The 17,504-nt window shown below is 39.9% G+C and overlaps 1 protein-coding gene across 1 annotated transcript; it reads left to right on the top strand.

Annotated features, from left to right (window-relative positions):
* Positions 1-505: 505 nt before the first annotated feature.
* LOC146618128 (uncharacterized) lies at positions 506-6,772 on the top strand. Its single transcript, XM_085372374.1, has 4 exons — positions 506-560; positions 3,573-3,995; positions 4,106-4,257; positions 6,707-6,772. Exons 1-4 carry the CDS (start codon positions 506-508, stop codon positions 6,770-6,772), a joined length of 696 nt encoding a protein of 231 aa, XP_085228500.1.
* The last annotated feature ends 10,732 nt before the right edge of the window (positions 6,773-17,504 follow it).

Raw genomic sequence — 17,504 nt, 5'->3', positions numbered from 1 at the left:
GTGCGAAAAAAGGATTGTATTAAAAGTTTTACTTCTTTATTACAGTTGATAATTTGTTATCAAGCTGCGTTCAGCTGCGACATTTTCACAAGTCACTGCCAAAAACTGATTGCAGCTTCTACCTATCGGAATGTTGTTTGTGGCTTAAAATGACTTGACATCATTCATGAGGGATACATTTGACATGTGCTTCACATATTATAGACCAACAAGTTATCCTTTTTTAAGCTTAGTAACTTAATTACTTTTGCTTGCAATACATACTATTTTTGTGATATTTACGTTTAAGCACTTGGTAAAATATTGCAAACCCTTTCACGCGTGGAACATTATTCTTTTATAGCTTTATTTGCAGCTTTCTGACATGAAAAAGCATGGTGGAATATCTTGCTGAACTTTTTTTTTTTCTCATAGAGAATTATATTTTATACAGTGATGCAAAAAACAAAAATGCCCATTGGCTGAAAATCGGGAGTGTTTGTTCTTGTCATTTCAGTTTGTGAAAATGGCTGTTAAGCACTATCTGATAATCCCGATTCTGGCGGTGTCTGTGTTGGCAGGTGAGCATCATGGTGAGTTTGTTCTGTAAATCATTGTAAAACCGCTCACACCTTGTCAGATCTGGACACAGTTATTTAATAAATACTACAGACACATACAGTGGGATGCAAAAGTTTGGGCAACCTTGTTAATAGTCATCATTTTCCTGTATAAGTCGGTGGTTGTTACAATAAAAAATGTCAGTTAAATATATCACATGGGAGACACACACAGTGATATTTGAGAAGTGAAATTAAGTTTATTGGATTTACAGAAAGTGTGCAATAATTGTTTAAACCAAATCAGGCAGGTGCATAAATTTGTGCACCACAAAAAAAGAAATGAAATCAATATTTAGTAGATCCGCCTTTTGCAGAAATTACAGCCTCTAAACCACATGTGTCAAAGTCGAGGCCCGCGGGCCACAGCCGGACCAGCGTACATTTATATCCGCCCCGCGAGATCATTTTATATAGATTTATTATTATTGTTATGCATGACCCGGCGATATGAGGCGCTAATAACACACAAACTACAGATCCCATTATGCAGCGCTGCAGCCTCCTTGCAGAACGCTAGGCTACCTGGGAACATTCCCCCGTCAATCAGGTCAAACTTCTGTTAGCTAGCCCCTCACAATGGCGAAGAGAAAAGTTGATTCTGAAAACAGAGCCTTTCAGCACCGGCGGCAGGAGACTGAATATATGTTTACAAACATTGCTGGTAAACCTGTATCTTATTTGTGGAGCTAATGTGGCTGTAATTAAGGGGTTTAATTTAAGACGGCACTACGAGTCAAAACATAAGCTGAAAACTGAGCCTGTGGCCTTCCATTTTCTCAATATGTTCCTAACTGTGGAAACAGACAGCTTAAATCTCTGAGACAGCTTTCTGTATCCTTCCCCTAAACCAGTGGTTCCCAAACTTTTTTTTTTTGTTAGGTCCCCCTTTGTTTTACAAGAAAATGTTTGCGCCCTCCCCCCATGCGTGCGCACAAACACATCCTCCAACAACACACACCCATATTTTGCTCCATTGCGGTTTATTTCACACCTCAAACATTTAGTAAACAATTAAGCAAATACAAGTAATCTGCAATAAATTACAGGTATAATAAAATAAACTACTAACTCTTTTACGCTACATCCACACCTACACGGGTATTTTTGAAAACGCAGCTGTTTCTATGCGTTTGGGCCTTTCGTCCACACGTAAACAGCATTTCTAATCACAGAAAACTGAGATTTTTTAAAACTCCTTTTTTGCGTTTACGTGTGGACGAGGAATACAGAGTTCGTCACGCAACGTCAAAGGTATGTGCCTTTTTTCACGTCACGCTGTGCACCACGTTGTTTACATGAGATGACTTGCAGAATGGCAGATAGTCAGATTAACAGTATTTTATCTCTATCTGCAGGTTTTACACGCTTGCATATAAACACGCAATTACTGTCCCTCTATTTAGAAAGGCAGAGGCGTCACGGTGTGATTATTTTACGTGTAGTTGTTTTTTTCCTGTGTAATAATTTTCAACATTGCTATCAATACATTTTTCAAAAAATGCCTCTCTGTGCAAAATGGGTTTAAAAATATAAACAACTGTGGGATGCTGTTTGTCCGTGATTTGAACCGGGGGACAAATCATTGCAGGATCAGCCTGATATTATTTTTATCCCGCTGTAACTTTACTGTATAAAGAGCTAACATCTCCAAAATGTCAGGAGTAGTTAATCATTACAACAAGTGTTTGTGAACTAAAAATCAAGAATGTGGGATACCGTTTGTCCGTTTTTTTGAATAGCCCAGCGCTGCTCCCGACGCAGGGAAAACCAATTCTGCAGGGGAGACCTACCTCGGCACTTGTGCAGGTGAAGCCAAAGGGCAGATATGCGTCACCATATTTTCTAGTCTTTGGCTTAGAATGAAGTTGGTTTGGAAACATATTCAGCGATGCTTCATCTCCTGCTTTGTGTTTGTGTGGGAGCCCCGTGCTAGCAGTGTCCAAGCGTTTTTTGTCGTCGTCCCCCCCCGCTTTTCATACCCCCCCCCCCCCCCCCCCCGCTCCCCCCTAAGGGGCGGGCCCCACACTTTGGGAAGCTCTGCCCTAAACCATGATGGTGAACAATCTTTGTCTTCAGGTCAATTGAAGGTTGTTTTGAGACCCCCATTGCTACTCTTCAGAGAAAATTAAAAGAGGAGGGAAACTTACAATTGGCCCCCTTAAATACTCTTTCTCATTATTGGATTCACCTGTGTATGTAGGTCAGGGGTCACTGAGCTTACCAAGCCAATTTGAGTTCCAGTAATTAGTTCTAAAGGTTTTGGAATCAATAAAATGGCAACAGTGCCCAAATTTATGCACCGGCCTGATTTTTAAACAATTATTGCACACTTTCTGTAAATCCAATAAACTTCATTTCACTTCTCAACTATCACTGTGTGTCTCCTATAATATATATATTTAACTGACATTTTTTATTGTAACAACCAATGATTTATACAGGAAAATAATGACTATTAACAAAGTTGCCCAAACTTTTGCATCCCACTGTATCAATGTGTCTCCAGGAGTTTAAATTGGTGCAGGGCTGCATTAAAATCCTCTACATTCAATCTTTTAGCCTTCTGATGAATTAACACTCAAATATAGACGCAATAAGTGTGATCTGGAAAACTGACTGCTTGTTAAATCAGTTTCTCCTTCAGCTCGCTATTTACCAGAACATTCTGCTATATCACAGGTAGACTGGTGCAGCATCAGCTATCTGTCTCACACGTCACTTTTCCATTATTCTTAATAACATGCAGATATACCCGATGAAGCTCTCACATCCTGCTTGCTGCTAGATATCTCACGTTCCTTCACAGGTATATCTGGACTGACATTAGTAGGTCTCAGATTCATAAAATCTCAGCTGGTGAACACGTACTCTTTTAAAAGGATATGCTTTTATCTCTCTTTGCTATTTATCAAGTGCGTTTGTTGTACGTTTGGCATTATTCAAAGTATTGAAACCGTTGTCCTTTGAAAGCTGTGACAGGTTCCAGCACAACCAATGACCCTGAAATGGATCAGCTGAAGGTGGGGGATGATTCTGCTCCTTCAGTACAGGAAAATGTCACAGCTGAACCTGGAGAGACTGTCATTCTCCCTTGCAGAAATCCTAAAAATATTCCAGTCAAGGTTTTAGAGTGGCACAGAGCTAACAGTAGTCAGTATGTGCTCAGCTATCGCGATGAACAACTTGATTCAGAAGACCAAGATCCATCTTTTATCAACCGAGTGGATGTGAAGGACAGAAATATGACACATGGGGATTTGTCTTTGATTATGACGAATGTAACAACTAATGACACAGGGATATACGAGTGCCGAGCCTTTCAGAGTGGACCAAGCCGCATGAAGAGAGAAATTCTTGTCGTCAGCATTGTCAACCTGAAAGTCGCTCACTCTGGTGAGTTTATAAAGATAAATAAGATAAATTTTGTTATAAAGATGTTGCAGAGGGCACTTTTCTATAAGATGATATCTAACAAAAGTCCAATCATACACCTCTGTCTGCAGGCCAAAAACCTGGCGAGAGGATCGATGGACTGAAAGTGGCCCTGTATGTTGGAGAAGGGGTGATTATTGCTGTTGCAGTTGCAGTTGTAGTTGCAGTTGCAGTAACGGCTGGAATTTGTATCTATAAAAGACCTTCTTGTAATTCTCAAGGGGTAATATAGAAAAGTACACAATTTTTTTTAACAAAGGTCATGACTGAAGAGCAGAATTCATTTCCTATCTGAACCTGGGATGGGAGGAAGCGAGGATGGATGTGTTGGACTGAAGACCAAATACTGCCGCCGTGTGTCTGTTTGCATTGCTCTCAGTCTTCACAGAAAGGATGACTTGATAAAAATCTACCAGTGCTGAGGTTACAGGACTCGCTTGTGTGCAGCTTCAAAAAGATTAGAATTTCTAACACACAACTAAATTCAAATTTAAGAAACAAAAGTGACAGTGCCCGTTTTTTAACTAATTTTCCCCAGAGGTCTGGTGGTCCCTCTCTGAAGCCAGACTATTTATAACAGTTCCCAGAAAACTGTGAGTAATGAGTTAAACTCAGTCATCCAGATTTATTTGGTGGGAATTGTGCTCACTATCTTGATCTTTTAGAGCACAGGTAACAGACTCCAGTCCTCGAGGGTTGGTGTCCAGAAACTTTTCCATGTGCAGCACAACTGAATACAATTACTCAGGTGGCTCAAGAGTTGGCAATTCGTCTTGTAATCGGAAGGTTGCCGGTTCGAGCCCCAGCTCTGACAGTCTCGATCGTTGTGTCCTTGGGCAAGACACTTCACCCGTTCCCTAATGGTGGTGGTCAGAGGGCCAGCAGCCAGCAGCCTCGCCTCTGTCAGTGCGCCCCAGGGCAGCTGTGGCTACAATGTAGCTTGCCATCACCAGTGTGTGAAGGTGTGTGTGTGTGTGAATGGGTGGATGACTAAATGTAGTGTAAAGCGCTTTGGGGTCCATATTATATTAATTTAAAATAATTTCTTCCAACTTTCTTCCAACTTTCCTTTGATAATCAAAATATAATTAAAATGTTGTTACTGTTTCACTTTGTACTGTGCATAATGGCAATTGGTCCCTTTCCCGTCTATGTCTTCAACCAATCAGCACACAAGCTTGTTCCTTCTGAGTCGGTTAAATTGTGACGGTGCTCAGCTGAGAGTTATGTAAACAGACACCAAAGCAAGAGCAAAAATCCAAGAAAAGGAAGTAAAATGAAATGTTTGTTATGACTTTATCTTTCAAAAGTCAGCTTTTAAACTGTCCCTTCCACTAACGCTAATTGATATCAAGTTGAATTACCTGCTTTTCCATGTTGACATTTTTCTTTCTTTCGTGGAGCTTTGTCACTTTTTGCTCTTCTGAAGTTTTTCAAGAAATTGCTTTCTAATGAAGAAAGTCATTTGTGTTTCCAGTAGAGTCCTACTGGAGGATATTGCAAACATTTTTACTTTTTTTTTTTTTTTTTTTTTTAATGAAAATGAAGTTGTTAATTTTGTCATTTTGTTCATACACATATGGGCAGCAATGGAAAACATTTTACTCAGAAGAGATGGCTGTTGAAAACGGCACGTGCTTTTTATTTTTCTCTTTTTTTTGTAAACCTGGCTGTAATATGACCAACACTAGCAAGAAAAAGTACAAGATCAACAGAAGCAAGAATAGGATTCATTAAGAGAGAAGAAGGCTTTGCTGGCTGATGACACTCCAGAAGAAATTTAGCTGGGTTGCAGACAAAAAAATCATCAAGAAGATGTAAAAATGCCACGTCGACTCAACTTCATGGTCATTTTGGAGAAAAGTTTGGAGATGCAACAGGACTACACATGTTTGAAGCTCCTCATCAAAAATTACCTGATGTCCTGAAGTGTGACTGAATGGATCTTGTCCTTGACTACAGACCAGCGTGCTCAATCAGCGTGAGGCTAAAAGTGTCCCTACCAGCCTCACAACTGAAGACACCATCAGAAATAGCAGTCTGGAGTGATCTACTGAAAGGTAAATACTGTTTAACTGAAGTCACACTGGCACGCTAATCTGAAGACAGTTAAGCAGTTAACATTAGTTTCTCTTAAAGCAGAGGTTTCAAATTTAAACTCCTTAAGAAGAAACCACCTCAAGACACGTGTGTAGTTCATTGACAGGCTTTAATCTAACAGTTTTCTCTTGTACATGTACAGATCACAAACTGTCAACAAAAAGGTGCTTATTCAGCAAACAGCTTAATCAGTAATGCTTCCTGATTACACAAAGGCAGCCATACAGCCAACCAACAACAATATGTTTCACAAGCCTGAAAATGAGTCTTTTAGTTCTTGCACAGATTTCCACGCATCTCAAAGTGAAAGCTTCACAGGCCTGAACCATCAATTCAATGACTTAATTCGTTTAGCTGTACCACACATTCCTCCTGCTGCTAAAACCATCTGGAAAACATACAACTTCAAACAAACTTTGCTATGATGAAAACTGACTTCACAGCCAAATTCTGCTGTAGTTCCATTCATCTTTTTACTTCAGTGATGTTCTTTATATCTCCATCACTCACTGCTGCAGGTAACCAGGCCAAACTGTTTCTCAAAGTTTTCTGTTTGTGATTTTGTGTTTTAGATCGTCACATGGAGTTTTGGCATGAGCCATCAATATGGAGCTTCCCTGTCTTTCCCAGCCTTATAGATACATCCAAGGTGAATGACCTGTTGGCAGCATGCTGCTTAGTTTGTTTGCCTTGAGGTATTTTTTTTTTTGTTTGTTTGTTTTGTTGTTTTTTTTTAGGGAACTAGACAGCCAGCCCAGAAACACTACTTACTTGAACAAATTATTACTATTTTATCAATGTACGAGGCCAGTAAATTGTTGTTTCTCAGATTTATGATGTCACCCGTCACTAGTTGGGGCTTTGGCAGGAAATTTTGGACAAAGAAAATAAGTGGTTGTAAACTCACATTAAACCACCTGATATCTCACAGGTGTGAAGTGGGGGGGGGATAAGAAAGCAAACCAACCATACATTTCAGGAATATTTAAAATAAACTTTTACCATTGAAGAAATTCACTATATCTTTTGGACACTGATTACTTTAAGAACCGTATTTAACCTCCTCCGTTACACAGACTGATTATATTTTAATGTTTTCAGAGTGTTTTTGTACTTTTTTCCCCCTCCTGCTTAAACAGCTAGAAAATTATTCACCAGCAATATTCCTTACACGAGTACATTAACTGTCTCTCTTTGTTAAAGACGTTGATGAAAAATCCTGTCACCAGGGGGTGACTGCCCTGACCGCAAAAAAAGATTTTTGGCCTTCTAGAAGTCTGATGAGTTCATGAGCTCAGTCACTCGCTTTGTGTTATACTTAATACTAAAAGGAGGATTATCCAGGAAATACCTGCATATATGTTTTATATGAGGGGTCAGATCCACCTGCTTACAAAAAACAGTACAAAAAACCAACCATTTGTACACATATTTACAAATGGCCTGCTGAGTGGTGCATGGAGCATGTTCATTGGTTCATGGACCTCCCTGAACTAATGGCATTTATTGCAATTGTCATCTTGCGGGGGGTTAACAGGGTTCCATCTCTAAATGACTGCTGGTCAGCAAACCTGGGAAACCCACAGATAATTGGAACTATGGCACGAAACCGCTTCCAAGACATCACGCTAAAGCGTAGGTGTTGCATGGTTTTTTGTACTGTTTTTATCAATAAATCGCAGCAACAAAGGACATACACCCATGTGTGTTGATTTCTCCCTAAGATGGCAAACTGAAACACTCCAAGTTGGTGACTTTTGGAGATTTATTTCCCTGGATGATTGAGAATGCATCAAGATGAAACACAAAAGGAAGTGCACAGCTTTTAGCAGCTCCCCCACCCCCTCAATCACACACCCCCACTCCCCTCCCTCCAGAATTCCCAGGTAACAACCTAATATACATATGAATGACTAGCCAATTTAGCTTCCACTTGGCTGAAGCTAAAGCTTAGCTAAAAGCCTACCAGCCATTTGGCTGCTCTCCGGGTTTTATAGGTAGAAAAGCCAAATGGCTGCTCTCTGGGAGTTTAAGTGTAAAGACTGACCATTGAGGACTGAGATCTGGAAAGTTTTCTGTTCATGGCTTCAAAATGTTAATCTGAGCCACTTAATCATCACTTTTACCTTATGTAATGATCCTGTGTGATGTTGGAAAATACAGATTTGTTCCGTTTGGTCAGTCCTTAAAAAGCTGAAAGTCACAAACTGTGATCATCTAGGAGCTCTAATGAGGCAGGAATGGATCTCCATGAATCAGGATTTGACCCAGACACTGATGTCCATCATGCCACATAATTGATAATAATCAGTTTTATCATGTTTTTGTTTGTTTGTTTGTTTTTTCCAACAGGAAAGAGGAAATGAGGGGTGCATGTCCTTCGTGCACTGATGGAGATGTTAACGAGGCTAAGGAGAAACCTGAACACTTTACCCAGATGTTCAGGACATGAAGAAAGGGTGGCTGCTGCACAGAACCAGGATCGGGCAATCCACGCTTGTTTTCTAAAGAGGATTTCTACCCAAAGTTGGGCAGATTTTCTCAAAGAAAATACTCCTGTGTCTCTACCAATGGATAAAAATGTTGTATTTTAAGTCTGTAAAATATTCTGTTTACTATTATAATGATGTGTATGCGTAGTTTTAAATCTTCTTTGATAATAGGCTTTTTAACAAAACTGGCTGATTTTAATGCTGTTAACTGTGCAGTTAAGTGATCATGCTCATTTAATCAAATTAAAACCTACTGATGTTCTGACCTTCATAGTCAATCTAGTATCTAGCTGTAGTAGTATGTTACAAGCAAAATGTATTTTAAGTATCACAATTACTCTTATAATCTCATACAATGTTGTGAATCAATGTTTGTTTCATTTGTACAGTCATTAGCAGCAGTCTTTAAGCAATTAGTTAGCAACTTGAAGTTATCTATAGAAAGAGATATTATGTAAAAATGCAAAAAAAATCTGAGCTAATAGACTCAACATTTAATATAGCGTCATGCACGCACCCATACATTACTTTTATTTCTGTAGAAATCTGTATTAGGACCTGTGTTTAACTGTATTTTAAATAAATTAACCTTAAAAAAAAGAATTCTTTGTTTACCTCAAACATTCAGGCGATCATACTTTATGATCGGATGATCAGGTTAAGAGCCTCGGATGACACAGGGGCTCTTAACCTGAGGAGAAGGGAAAACTGTGGAGTTATCGATGGTGGTAATTAAATGGGGGGGGGGGGGGGGGGGAAATGATAGGTGAACAGATTCCTTAATAACAAACTACAAAAGAGAAAAGACAAACGTTGATGGGATGCTGTCATGCTTTATCAGAATAAGTCCATCTATTTTCCTCCAACTTTTTAAATTCAGGGTTGCAGCAGGGGTGGGGGTGTTGGAGTCTATCCTACGTGTTACACAGTCCACCCTGGACTTTCACACCTACACCCAGATCAGCTAACAAGCATGTCTGGATTGTTTGGGGAAGCTGGAGAGAACCCATTCATACACAGGGAGAACATACGAGCTCCTCACAGAAAGACCTCAGCCAACCGGCAGGTTCAAGCTCAAGAACTTCTTCCTATGAAAAGATAAAAAAAGATGCTAGCAATATCCCGTTAGCACTGCCTGAGTTTTTAATTCAACTAACCTCTGTACCACTGGGCTGGCCATGGTGGTAGGTCCTAGATTTAAATCTCCCTGCTGGCTGGTGTCTTTCTAGAAACTTATGTTCTCCGTGTGCTTGTATGTACTTCAGCTTCTTCCCACAGTCCAAAGACATGCATAGGTTAGGTTAACTGGCAATTCTAATTCTAAATTGGCTGTACATGTGAATGGTTTTCTGTCTACAGACTGGTGATCTGTCCAGACTGTACCCTGCCACTTTCTGTATGACAGCTGGGATACAGTGTTTTCCTGTTTTGTTTTGTTTTTTGGCGGGGCCACTGTGTTATACTGAAGTCTTTAAAACATAATGAGACCTGATGTGAGTAGAGGCATATTCATTCACATCCTTTTATCCAAACTGAGCAACAAAGTCACCACAGTTAAAATGAGCCACACCAATAGTGACTCGTTTAAACTGACTTTAAGTAGAAATATGTTCTAATTAAAGACATCTGATGTCTTTAATTAGTGCCTATAATGTAACTGTGTCCAGGAATATCGGCATTAGCACACAAGTGTCCAGAGACAGAGGGAAAGTTTTAATTGTAAGTACTTAAAAAGGCAGCAAACCTGGTTAAGAAAAAAGGAGTAAAATAATGAATCATCAAACACATCCATAAAACATGGGGTTAGCTACAGTGGTAACCATTGCACAGCCCTACTGTAGCATTTTCTTAGGTGGAAATGAAAACAAAAAATGAAGTTTCTTTTTTCTCATTTCATTTCTCATTGTATTTGTTCAAAAGTAAATGTTAAGCTTTGTAAACCTTTGACGACTTCACATGCTCCTGATCAAAGGCAAACCATCACAGCTCGTTGGTGTGTTCATCATCATCTTTAACCTCTTGCTTGAATGTCGCTCCCAAAAGAACAAATGTTTTCCTGACACGTATAAGACTGATAATTATACAAAATTGTCTTTCTAATGATCTTTGTGAAGTTATTGTCTGCTAGCGATAGCTTTGATAGTTTGTTTTTCCTATCTGAAGAACCTAATCTAAACTTTACAGGTGACTCAGGTAAAAAAAACGTGCCAGTGCTGCTGATGTCAGCCTCCATCTTTCCATCTTTAGTATGTTGGCGCTGCACATATGGTCATGGCAGCTTATTGTGGCGAGCAGAGCCGAGGCTGATGGCTTTACAGAAGCTTTGCGCTCCCTGGCAGAAAATGACTCTCAGGCTTTTGAACATTAAGACTCGATTTGGAAGTCTGACACAGCAGCTGGTCGCTGTAACGAGCCATCTCACCCACGATCACTTCTCAGGGTTTCTGACTTAAAGGGATTTCTCCCCCAGATTCCCATTTGGAAGGCAGACAGCTGCATCGTGCTGCTGAATGCAGAATGAGACGACAGGAAACCTCAGAATGATGACAAGATCTTTTTATCCCTTTCAAATGAGAAAAGATTCATTATAAAACTGCAAGAGAGGAACTAAAGGGCAGCCGTGGTGTGTTTGGGCCGCTTTTCTATTGAATTTGAGCATTCAAAGTCCTTTTTTACTGCTAGCCTCATTTACTCATACATGTACTTTTAACTAAACACGCTTGCTATGTTGGATCGATGCACTGATGGATGCCTCACGGGCAACTTGGGATTCAGTATCTTGCCCAAGGATACTTCAACCTGCAGAATGGAGGAGCTGGGGATCAAATCACCAACCTTCCAATCAGTAGACAACTGAATCTACTTCTTGAGCCACATGTCATCCCTTGGAGCCCTCCAAGTTTCCTTGAAGTTTTCCTACCAAGGCCAGTGTCCTAACATATAATTCCCTAGTGACCTGATTTTGCATTACATCTTCAGATTATCTTCCATTTCTCTGAAATTTAACCTGGAAGTTTTTGCAAAATCTCAACAACACACCAAACAAACGGCACCAAAAACATTCTCCCAACTTTGCTTGACTTCAGTGGAGCAATAAATTTGGTAAACTCTACAAGCAGCTTTACTGGCTGGGATAATTTTGCATTTTTCACTTTTGTTGTACACATTTAGTGAAATCAGGACCTGAGCAAAACTGCATACCTCCATCAGGAGAGCAATCACATACTAAGCCTAATACTTTCTACCACCAGAGTCCTTGTGTGCTTCCTAACATGGATTATTTTCACTGTTTTAAAGTGAAAACCCTAAAATGCGTCATCTCATTAAAGCTTACAGAGGTTCCTTCATTAAGCTGAAGGAGTCCAGCACGTGTGGATGAATTTGTACCATCAGAAGCTTAAACAGCGAGTTGGGCTGAATGTAAAGCCTGAAGCTCGTCCACATATGGACCTCTTGTCACACATCTTTTTGTATCTCATGATTGGTAGCTAGAGGATGCTCCAACCCCCAACAAATGCTCCATTTCTGTCCATTCATTCTTTCTGTCACATCCATCCTCTTTATCCAAAGATGTCAAAACACGAAACAGTTTCTGCTCAGCAGTTCTTATTAATGTCTAATTTAAAAAACATCGAGCAGCATGTCTCCTGTAATGTCAGGGTAAAAACAAAAACAACTGAACAGAACTTCAGTGTTGATTTCTGCAGAAACACAGCTGTCCACTGGTGCTTCTGCACTTTGGCCAGCAGATGGTGCCCCTGCGCTGCTCCTCGTTCCACTGCGCTCCAAAAATAAAGAAGTGAAAAAAAAACATTCTGAGTCTTAAACATTCATAAAAGAAGCTGATAGCATAACAGGAAACTATAATAAAGAGAATAAATAATTAATGCACCTGAATATGTCTCAATTTAGAAATAGAGAGGAGAAAATAAAATAAGTACTTCTTTATTTCCACCTGTCCTTTTTAAATTATATGTATATTGTATAATATTTACTGTAATTCAAGCAATTTGATGACATTGACCATAAAAACAAGAATTCTTGTAAACGCTACAGAAATATAAGTTAAGACTCCTCTGTCCCCACAATTTAAATAAAACTATAACCAGCTGAGTCTCCCTGGTGACTGATTTTTAATATGCTCAACAACACCAGCTAAATCTAAGTTATTAATATGTTACGATGTCAGTTCAGCAGCAACAACAAAAACTCTTTTTTTCCAGATCTTCATGTGGCTGCTCATGAACTCAGGGTTATTTAGTAAAACCATGTGCATGCTGATGTCAAATTCAAGTAAAGAATTAGTTCTGCTCCTTAACCACGTGTGTCTATGTCAGTCTTGCTAGACCTGTTTTTACAGGCCTCAGCATAATAAATCAGATAAATCAGCGTTTGTGTAGACAGTTTACCTCTAACACACAATCTGACCTTTTGCAGTCAAACTGGCTCTACATAAAAATAAAAGCTGCCTTTACAGCTCCGTCATGTTGAGATTTGTATTACAGAAACATATTTTACTGCAGTTACATGCCTCTTCACAGTGTTCTCTGTTCATGTGAATGCGTGTGTGTGAGAATGCAAACGTGATCATCATTATGACACAGAATATGTTATTTAAAAGCTGAAATCACACATGGACTGCTCATTCTGTCACCTGAGATGCCTTCAGCATCAGCTTACACCTGTCTGTTCAGTATGGCTTTACATGCCGAGCACTGCTTTACAGACTGCAGCTTAAACTGAGCTGTCCATATTTTATTATCAGACCAACCAAGCTGGATTTGGCCTACCTTACTTCGGATAAATGGGGTTTGCACCGTCACAAAAACAAATCTCTATAATTTAAATCATTAAACCTTTGGGCAAAGACTTGGTCTAAGATTCAGGGAGCTTTAGACTGGAAGGGTTAGGCAGCAGTGTTTCTCAAACTTTCTCCATCATGCTCCACACCACACTATGAACATCGCAATTTCTATCAATCACAACCGAAACGATCCAAGTTGATATAACAGAAACTCCAAATGTCCCTGAAATGAAATAAAGTGAACGTATCTGAGTCGCATTTGAGCTCTGTTAGCTCTGAATGAGTTCCAGCAGCAGCAGATAAACAGACTGTTTGTTGTGGCTCAACGAGCCGCCGCTCATCTGGACTTTCACTCCTCTTCCTCTTCTTCTCTCAAATTGAACTTGAACTAACTGAGGACAGTTTGATATATTTATTTTGTTTGCTGCATTGCAAGATAACCAAAATAGGCTGATAATATTAGCCCCTGCTCTCCCACAACCAACCTTACAGTTAGCAAAGCATCATCTGGAGTCTTATAGATGTGTAATCTGCTTGAATTATTGACATCTTTTGGGATATTCTGCAGCCACAGCTGGCGTCCTGTCATTTAAAACCACAGCTGGAAGGAATCTTCCCTCCATGATCCTCAGAAGATTTTAAGATTTTCCAGGTTAAACCTGAGGAGATGCAGAACAAGCTTTTTATTTCCATGATCATCCTGTGAGCTTAAACACAAAGACGTCTTTTTTCTCTTTAGGTTTTGCCTTGACGAACCCACATGCAAAATCGCCACCAGAGTCCATTTAAAAGACGGTCGTTTTTGGTTTATCTTAGCAAAAGTAGCTCATTTATAGAAACAGTGCAACAGAGTCCGTCAGATTTATCAGCTACACAAAACTTATATTCTTGAATGTCAATCAAATATTATTTTTCCTGTTCTTTAAGGACACAAACAAATGGGTTTCTTTAATATTTAACCCCAGAGGACGCAGCTTTATTCTCTGTGCTCTGGCATTCTTTGTTCAAGGCTTTTCATAGCTTGCTCAGCGTTTGCGGCCTCCTTAACAAAGAGCCACTAATGTGCTGATAGCACAGAGCACCAGATGTGTTTATCACTCCACTGTGTGCTTTACTTTGAATGACCTGCTCGTGGTTTTTAAGTGGAGGTCAGGAACGAGGCAGCAGGGAGTTTAGAGAAAGATAGATCTTTGTATGCAAAATGAGCTCTTTATTTGTGGCTGTTGAAACTTTTGACGAGTCCCATTTAGGGGGAAAAAATCCACTTTATTAGTTTTGTTCTCCAAATTAAAATGCATTGAAGCATTTTTTGATCTGAGAGCTCTGTGTAGATAAATCTACAGCGGTAACCTAAAACTTTGTGGTTCTTGACCTTTAGAGGACTTTCGTCTTCACTGGACGAATGAGCTGTCTAATGTCAAAGCTTCAATGACCTTAAAGAAAAAGCTGCATAAACTTTATAAATGTGTGGTCTCTGTCTCGTCTCTGACAGCCAACCTAGTCTCCATGAAAATACAACAAACCTGCCTGATTTACTTTTTATTTGATATGCGAGACTTAACCTATGTATTTTTCATCAGTCTGATATAAAATAATGATCATCTGCTGACTGATAGCCATGTACACGAAGTGAAGGGAGATGGGATGTGTCCACCATTCACACCTGAGATTCATTTCATTTTTACTTTCTTGTTTGTTTTGAAAAACATGATGTTGTAGGGTGAAATCATAGACTGTAATTAAAAGATGGACATAGCCACCGTGCCATGCTCCTTTTGGTTAGTAAAGTTAGCATAGCCTCAAACTGAGCACTTTTTAACCATCTTGGTGTTCGAAGTAACATGGCGAGGTGTGGACTGTGACCACATGGATCAGTTTACTCCAGGTAATCCATCTTTCTGGGGGGGTTTTTCATGTTCATAATCTACAAAATTAACTTTTATCCAATAAGGCCCAAAAGTAGAGGCCACAGAGCAAAGTAGCAAAGGCCTTTTTTCCTATTGGCTCGTCGACAACTCACCCCCTGCTGTTCAATGCAAAGAATGCAGGTATAAGACATGTTAATATGGATTTTACTATATACTGAAATAAAATGGTGATTTGAGGACCTAAACAATGTACTTTCTATGTAACCCTGAATTATTAGATAAATTGAATACAAATAGGCTAAGCATGATTTAAATTGGTGGCTGTGGTGTTAAAATGTGTTTGTGGGAGCAAGAGCTGTGGAGAAAAGATCTGCCAGAAAAATAGTTACTGGTTAGTAGTACAGGTCTTTGTTTGCATGGATTACCTTTGACTCCACCCTGTGTGTAATTCTTTTACCAAGTTATTAAACTTTTCTTTTAGTGATTTTCTGTAAAATCAGGTTCCTGAAAAAGAGATTTTCAAACTTTAGAAGTTGTCTATGTGGTTAAATAAAAGCTATCTAGTAAAAGTTCTGAAATGCTGTGAAACTTTAATCTGGGAGCCTTCGCCACTGATTTGTTGCTCCTCCATGCTCAGACTTCGGTATGATCCTTTGCCAGCTATGTTCAGCTCCTCGTGTACCTGGCGGTCTCTGGAGGAAAAGGCACAGCTAAAATAATCTTTAGACATAATCCTTAAAAACTGTTGACCATGAGCGAGCAAAGCATTCACATTTTTACTTTGAAATGATTCAAAACTAGAAACAAAGGGCTGAAAACAGAGTTGGACTCTCCCTGCTGCCCAATATTTGTGCACCTTGTGTATCGAGAAAGCTTTAATAATCTCCAATAAAACATTTCAGGGAGCGTTTGGTGATGGGTGGCCCGCCCCTTTGGCTTAAAGCAATTAATTCAGCTTTCTGACATCAAACTCTGAGCTCAGCGTGACAGCTTGGAGCTCAAATAAAAAAATAAAAAAGCCAAGTTCTCCTGGGAACAGAGTAAAGATGGCAGACTCTTTTCTCCACTGTTTGCTCAGTGGCTCTGAGAGCAATCTTCCCCCAGCCTGAATGAAATGCGAGGGCACAAACAATGTGCCGGAGTAGAGAAAGGGCCGGCGGGGAATGAACAGTTTGGAGTATTTGCTTAGTGGAGGAGCCGCCACAAAGGCAGAGCCACAGCGTTCCCATGAATCAAGGCGCCGTCTCAGGCGCCTTTTTGTTGCGGCGGGTCTCCGTCGCCAGCTATTAAACAGCACTACATATAACTGGTTTCATGTCACTTAAAGCCTTTTCTCAGTGAAACTGTACCATCAGGTGACCTGCTCTTGCTTACTTTATCAGGCTGGTCGGCATCCAGGCGGTTGGCTGAGCTCTGCTCTGCACGTGGCACCGCAGTTCAGCTCTAAATATTCGTTTCTCATCGAGTGTTTTCGCACTTCAAAGTTGTGAGAATGAAGATGACGTTTAGACCAATAACTCTGACGTTTAGCCATAGTTGACCGTTGCCCTGCCAATTTCCATCCCCAACCCAAACGCCCAGACTCGGAGCTCTCTGGGTGGCCGTGCTGGAGGTCTGAAAGGCACCCAGATTGACGCTTAAGCTCTTTTTCGCCTTAAGAAAGCGTCATTGTAGATCTCCATGAATGGCAAACTGCTGTTTATCTAAGATGGACCCTTTTTTTCAAAGACGTTCCACCAACGCAAGACCACAAATTCACAGTTCTCATCAGAGCAGGCGACTATTTTCATACTGAGATCAAAGATGAGAAATGGCCCTTTAAAGCAGCACTTGGCAAAACTTTACGGACAGCATCCAGCAGTCTGACCTGAGTGTCTGGCTTCAGGAGAGCTTGGGCAGCTGAAACTAACTCAAGGCCAGTTCATATGTGAACATATCCTCTGAGTTTATTTAAATCTGATCAAAAAATCTGATTTCTCCTTCCCCTTTGAGTCATTCTGCAGAGCTGAAACAAACAAAATGTAATAAAGACAAATAATTTTTGATAAATTTGATTTCAGTTGTTCCTAAACATTGGAAACAAGCTTAACAAATCGATGCAAATAAACTACAGTCCATCTTTGTAACTCTGCCATATAAACTTCTCAAAGAGGGAAGAATGCCTTCATGAACCTCGTGATTAACATTAAAAAATGTTTTTTTTATA

Source organism: Diplotaxodon limnothrissa, linkage group LG15 (genome assembly GCF_057381915.1).
Source record: "Diplotaxodon limnothrissa isolate DT_005_m linkage group LG15, D_limnothrissa_male_GT1.1, whole genome shotgun sequence".
NCBI lineage: Eukaryota > Metazoa > Chordata > Actinopteri > Cichliformes > Cichlidae > Diplotaxodon > Diplotaxodon limnothrissa.
The sequence above is the reverse complement of the archived record's forward strand: the minus strand, read 5'-3'. Positions and strand labels throughout refer to the sequence as shown.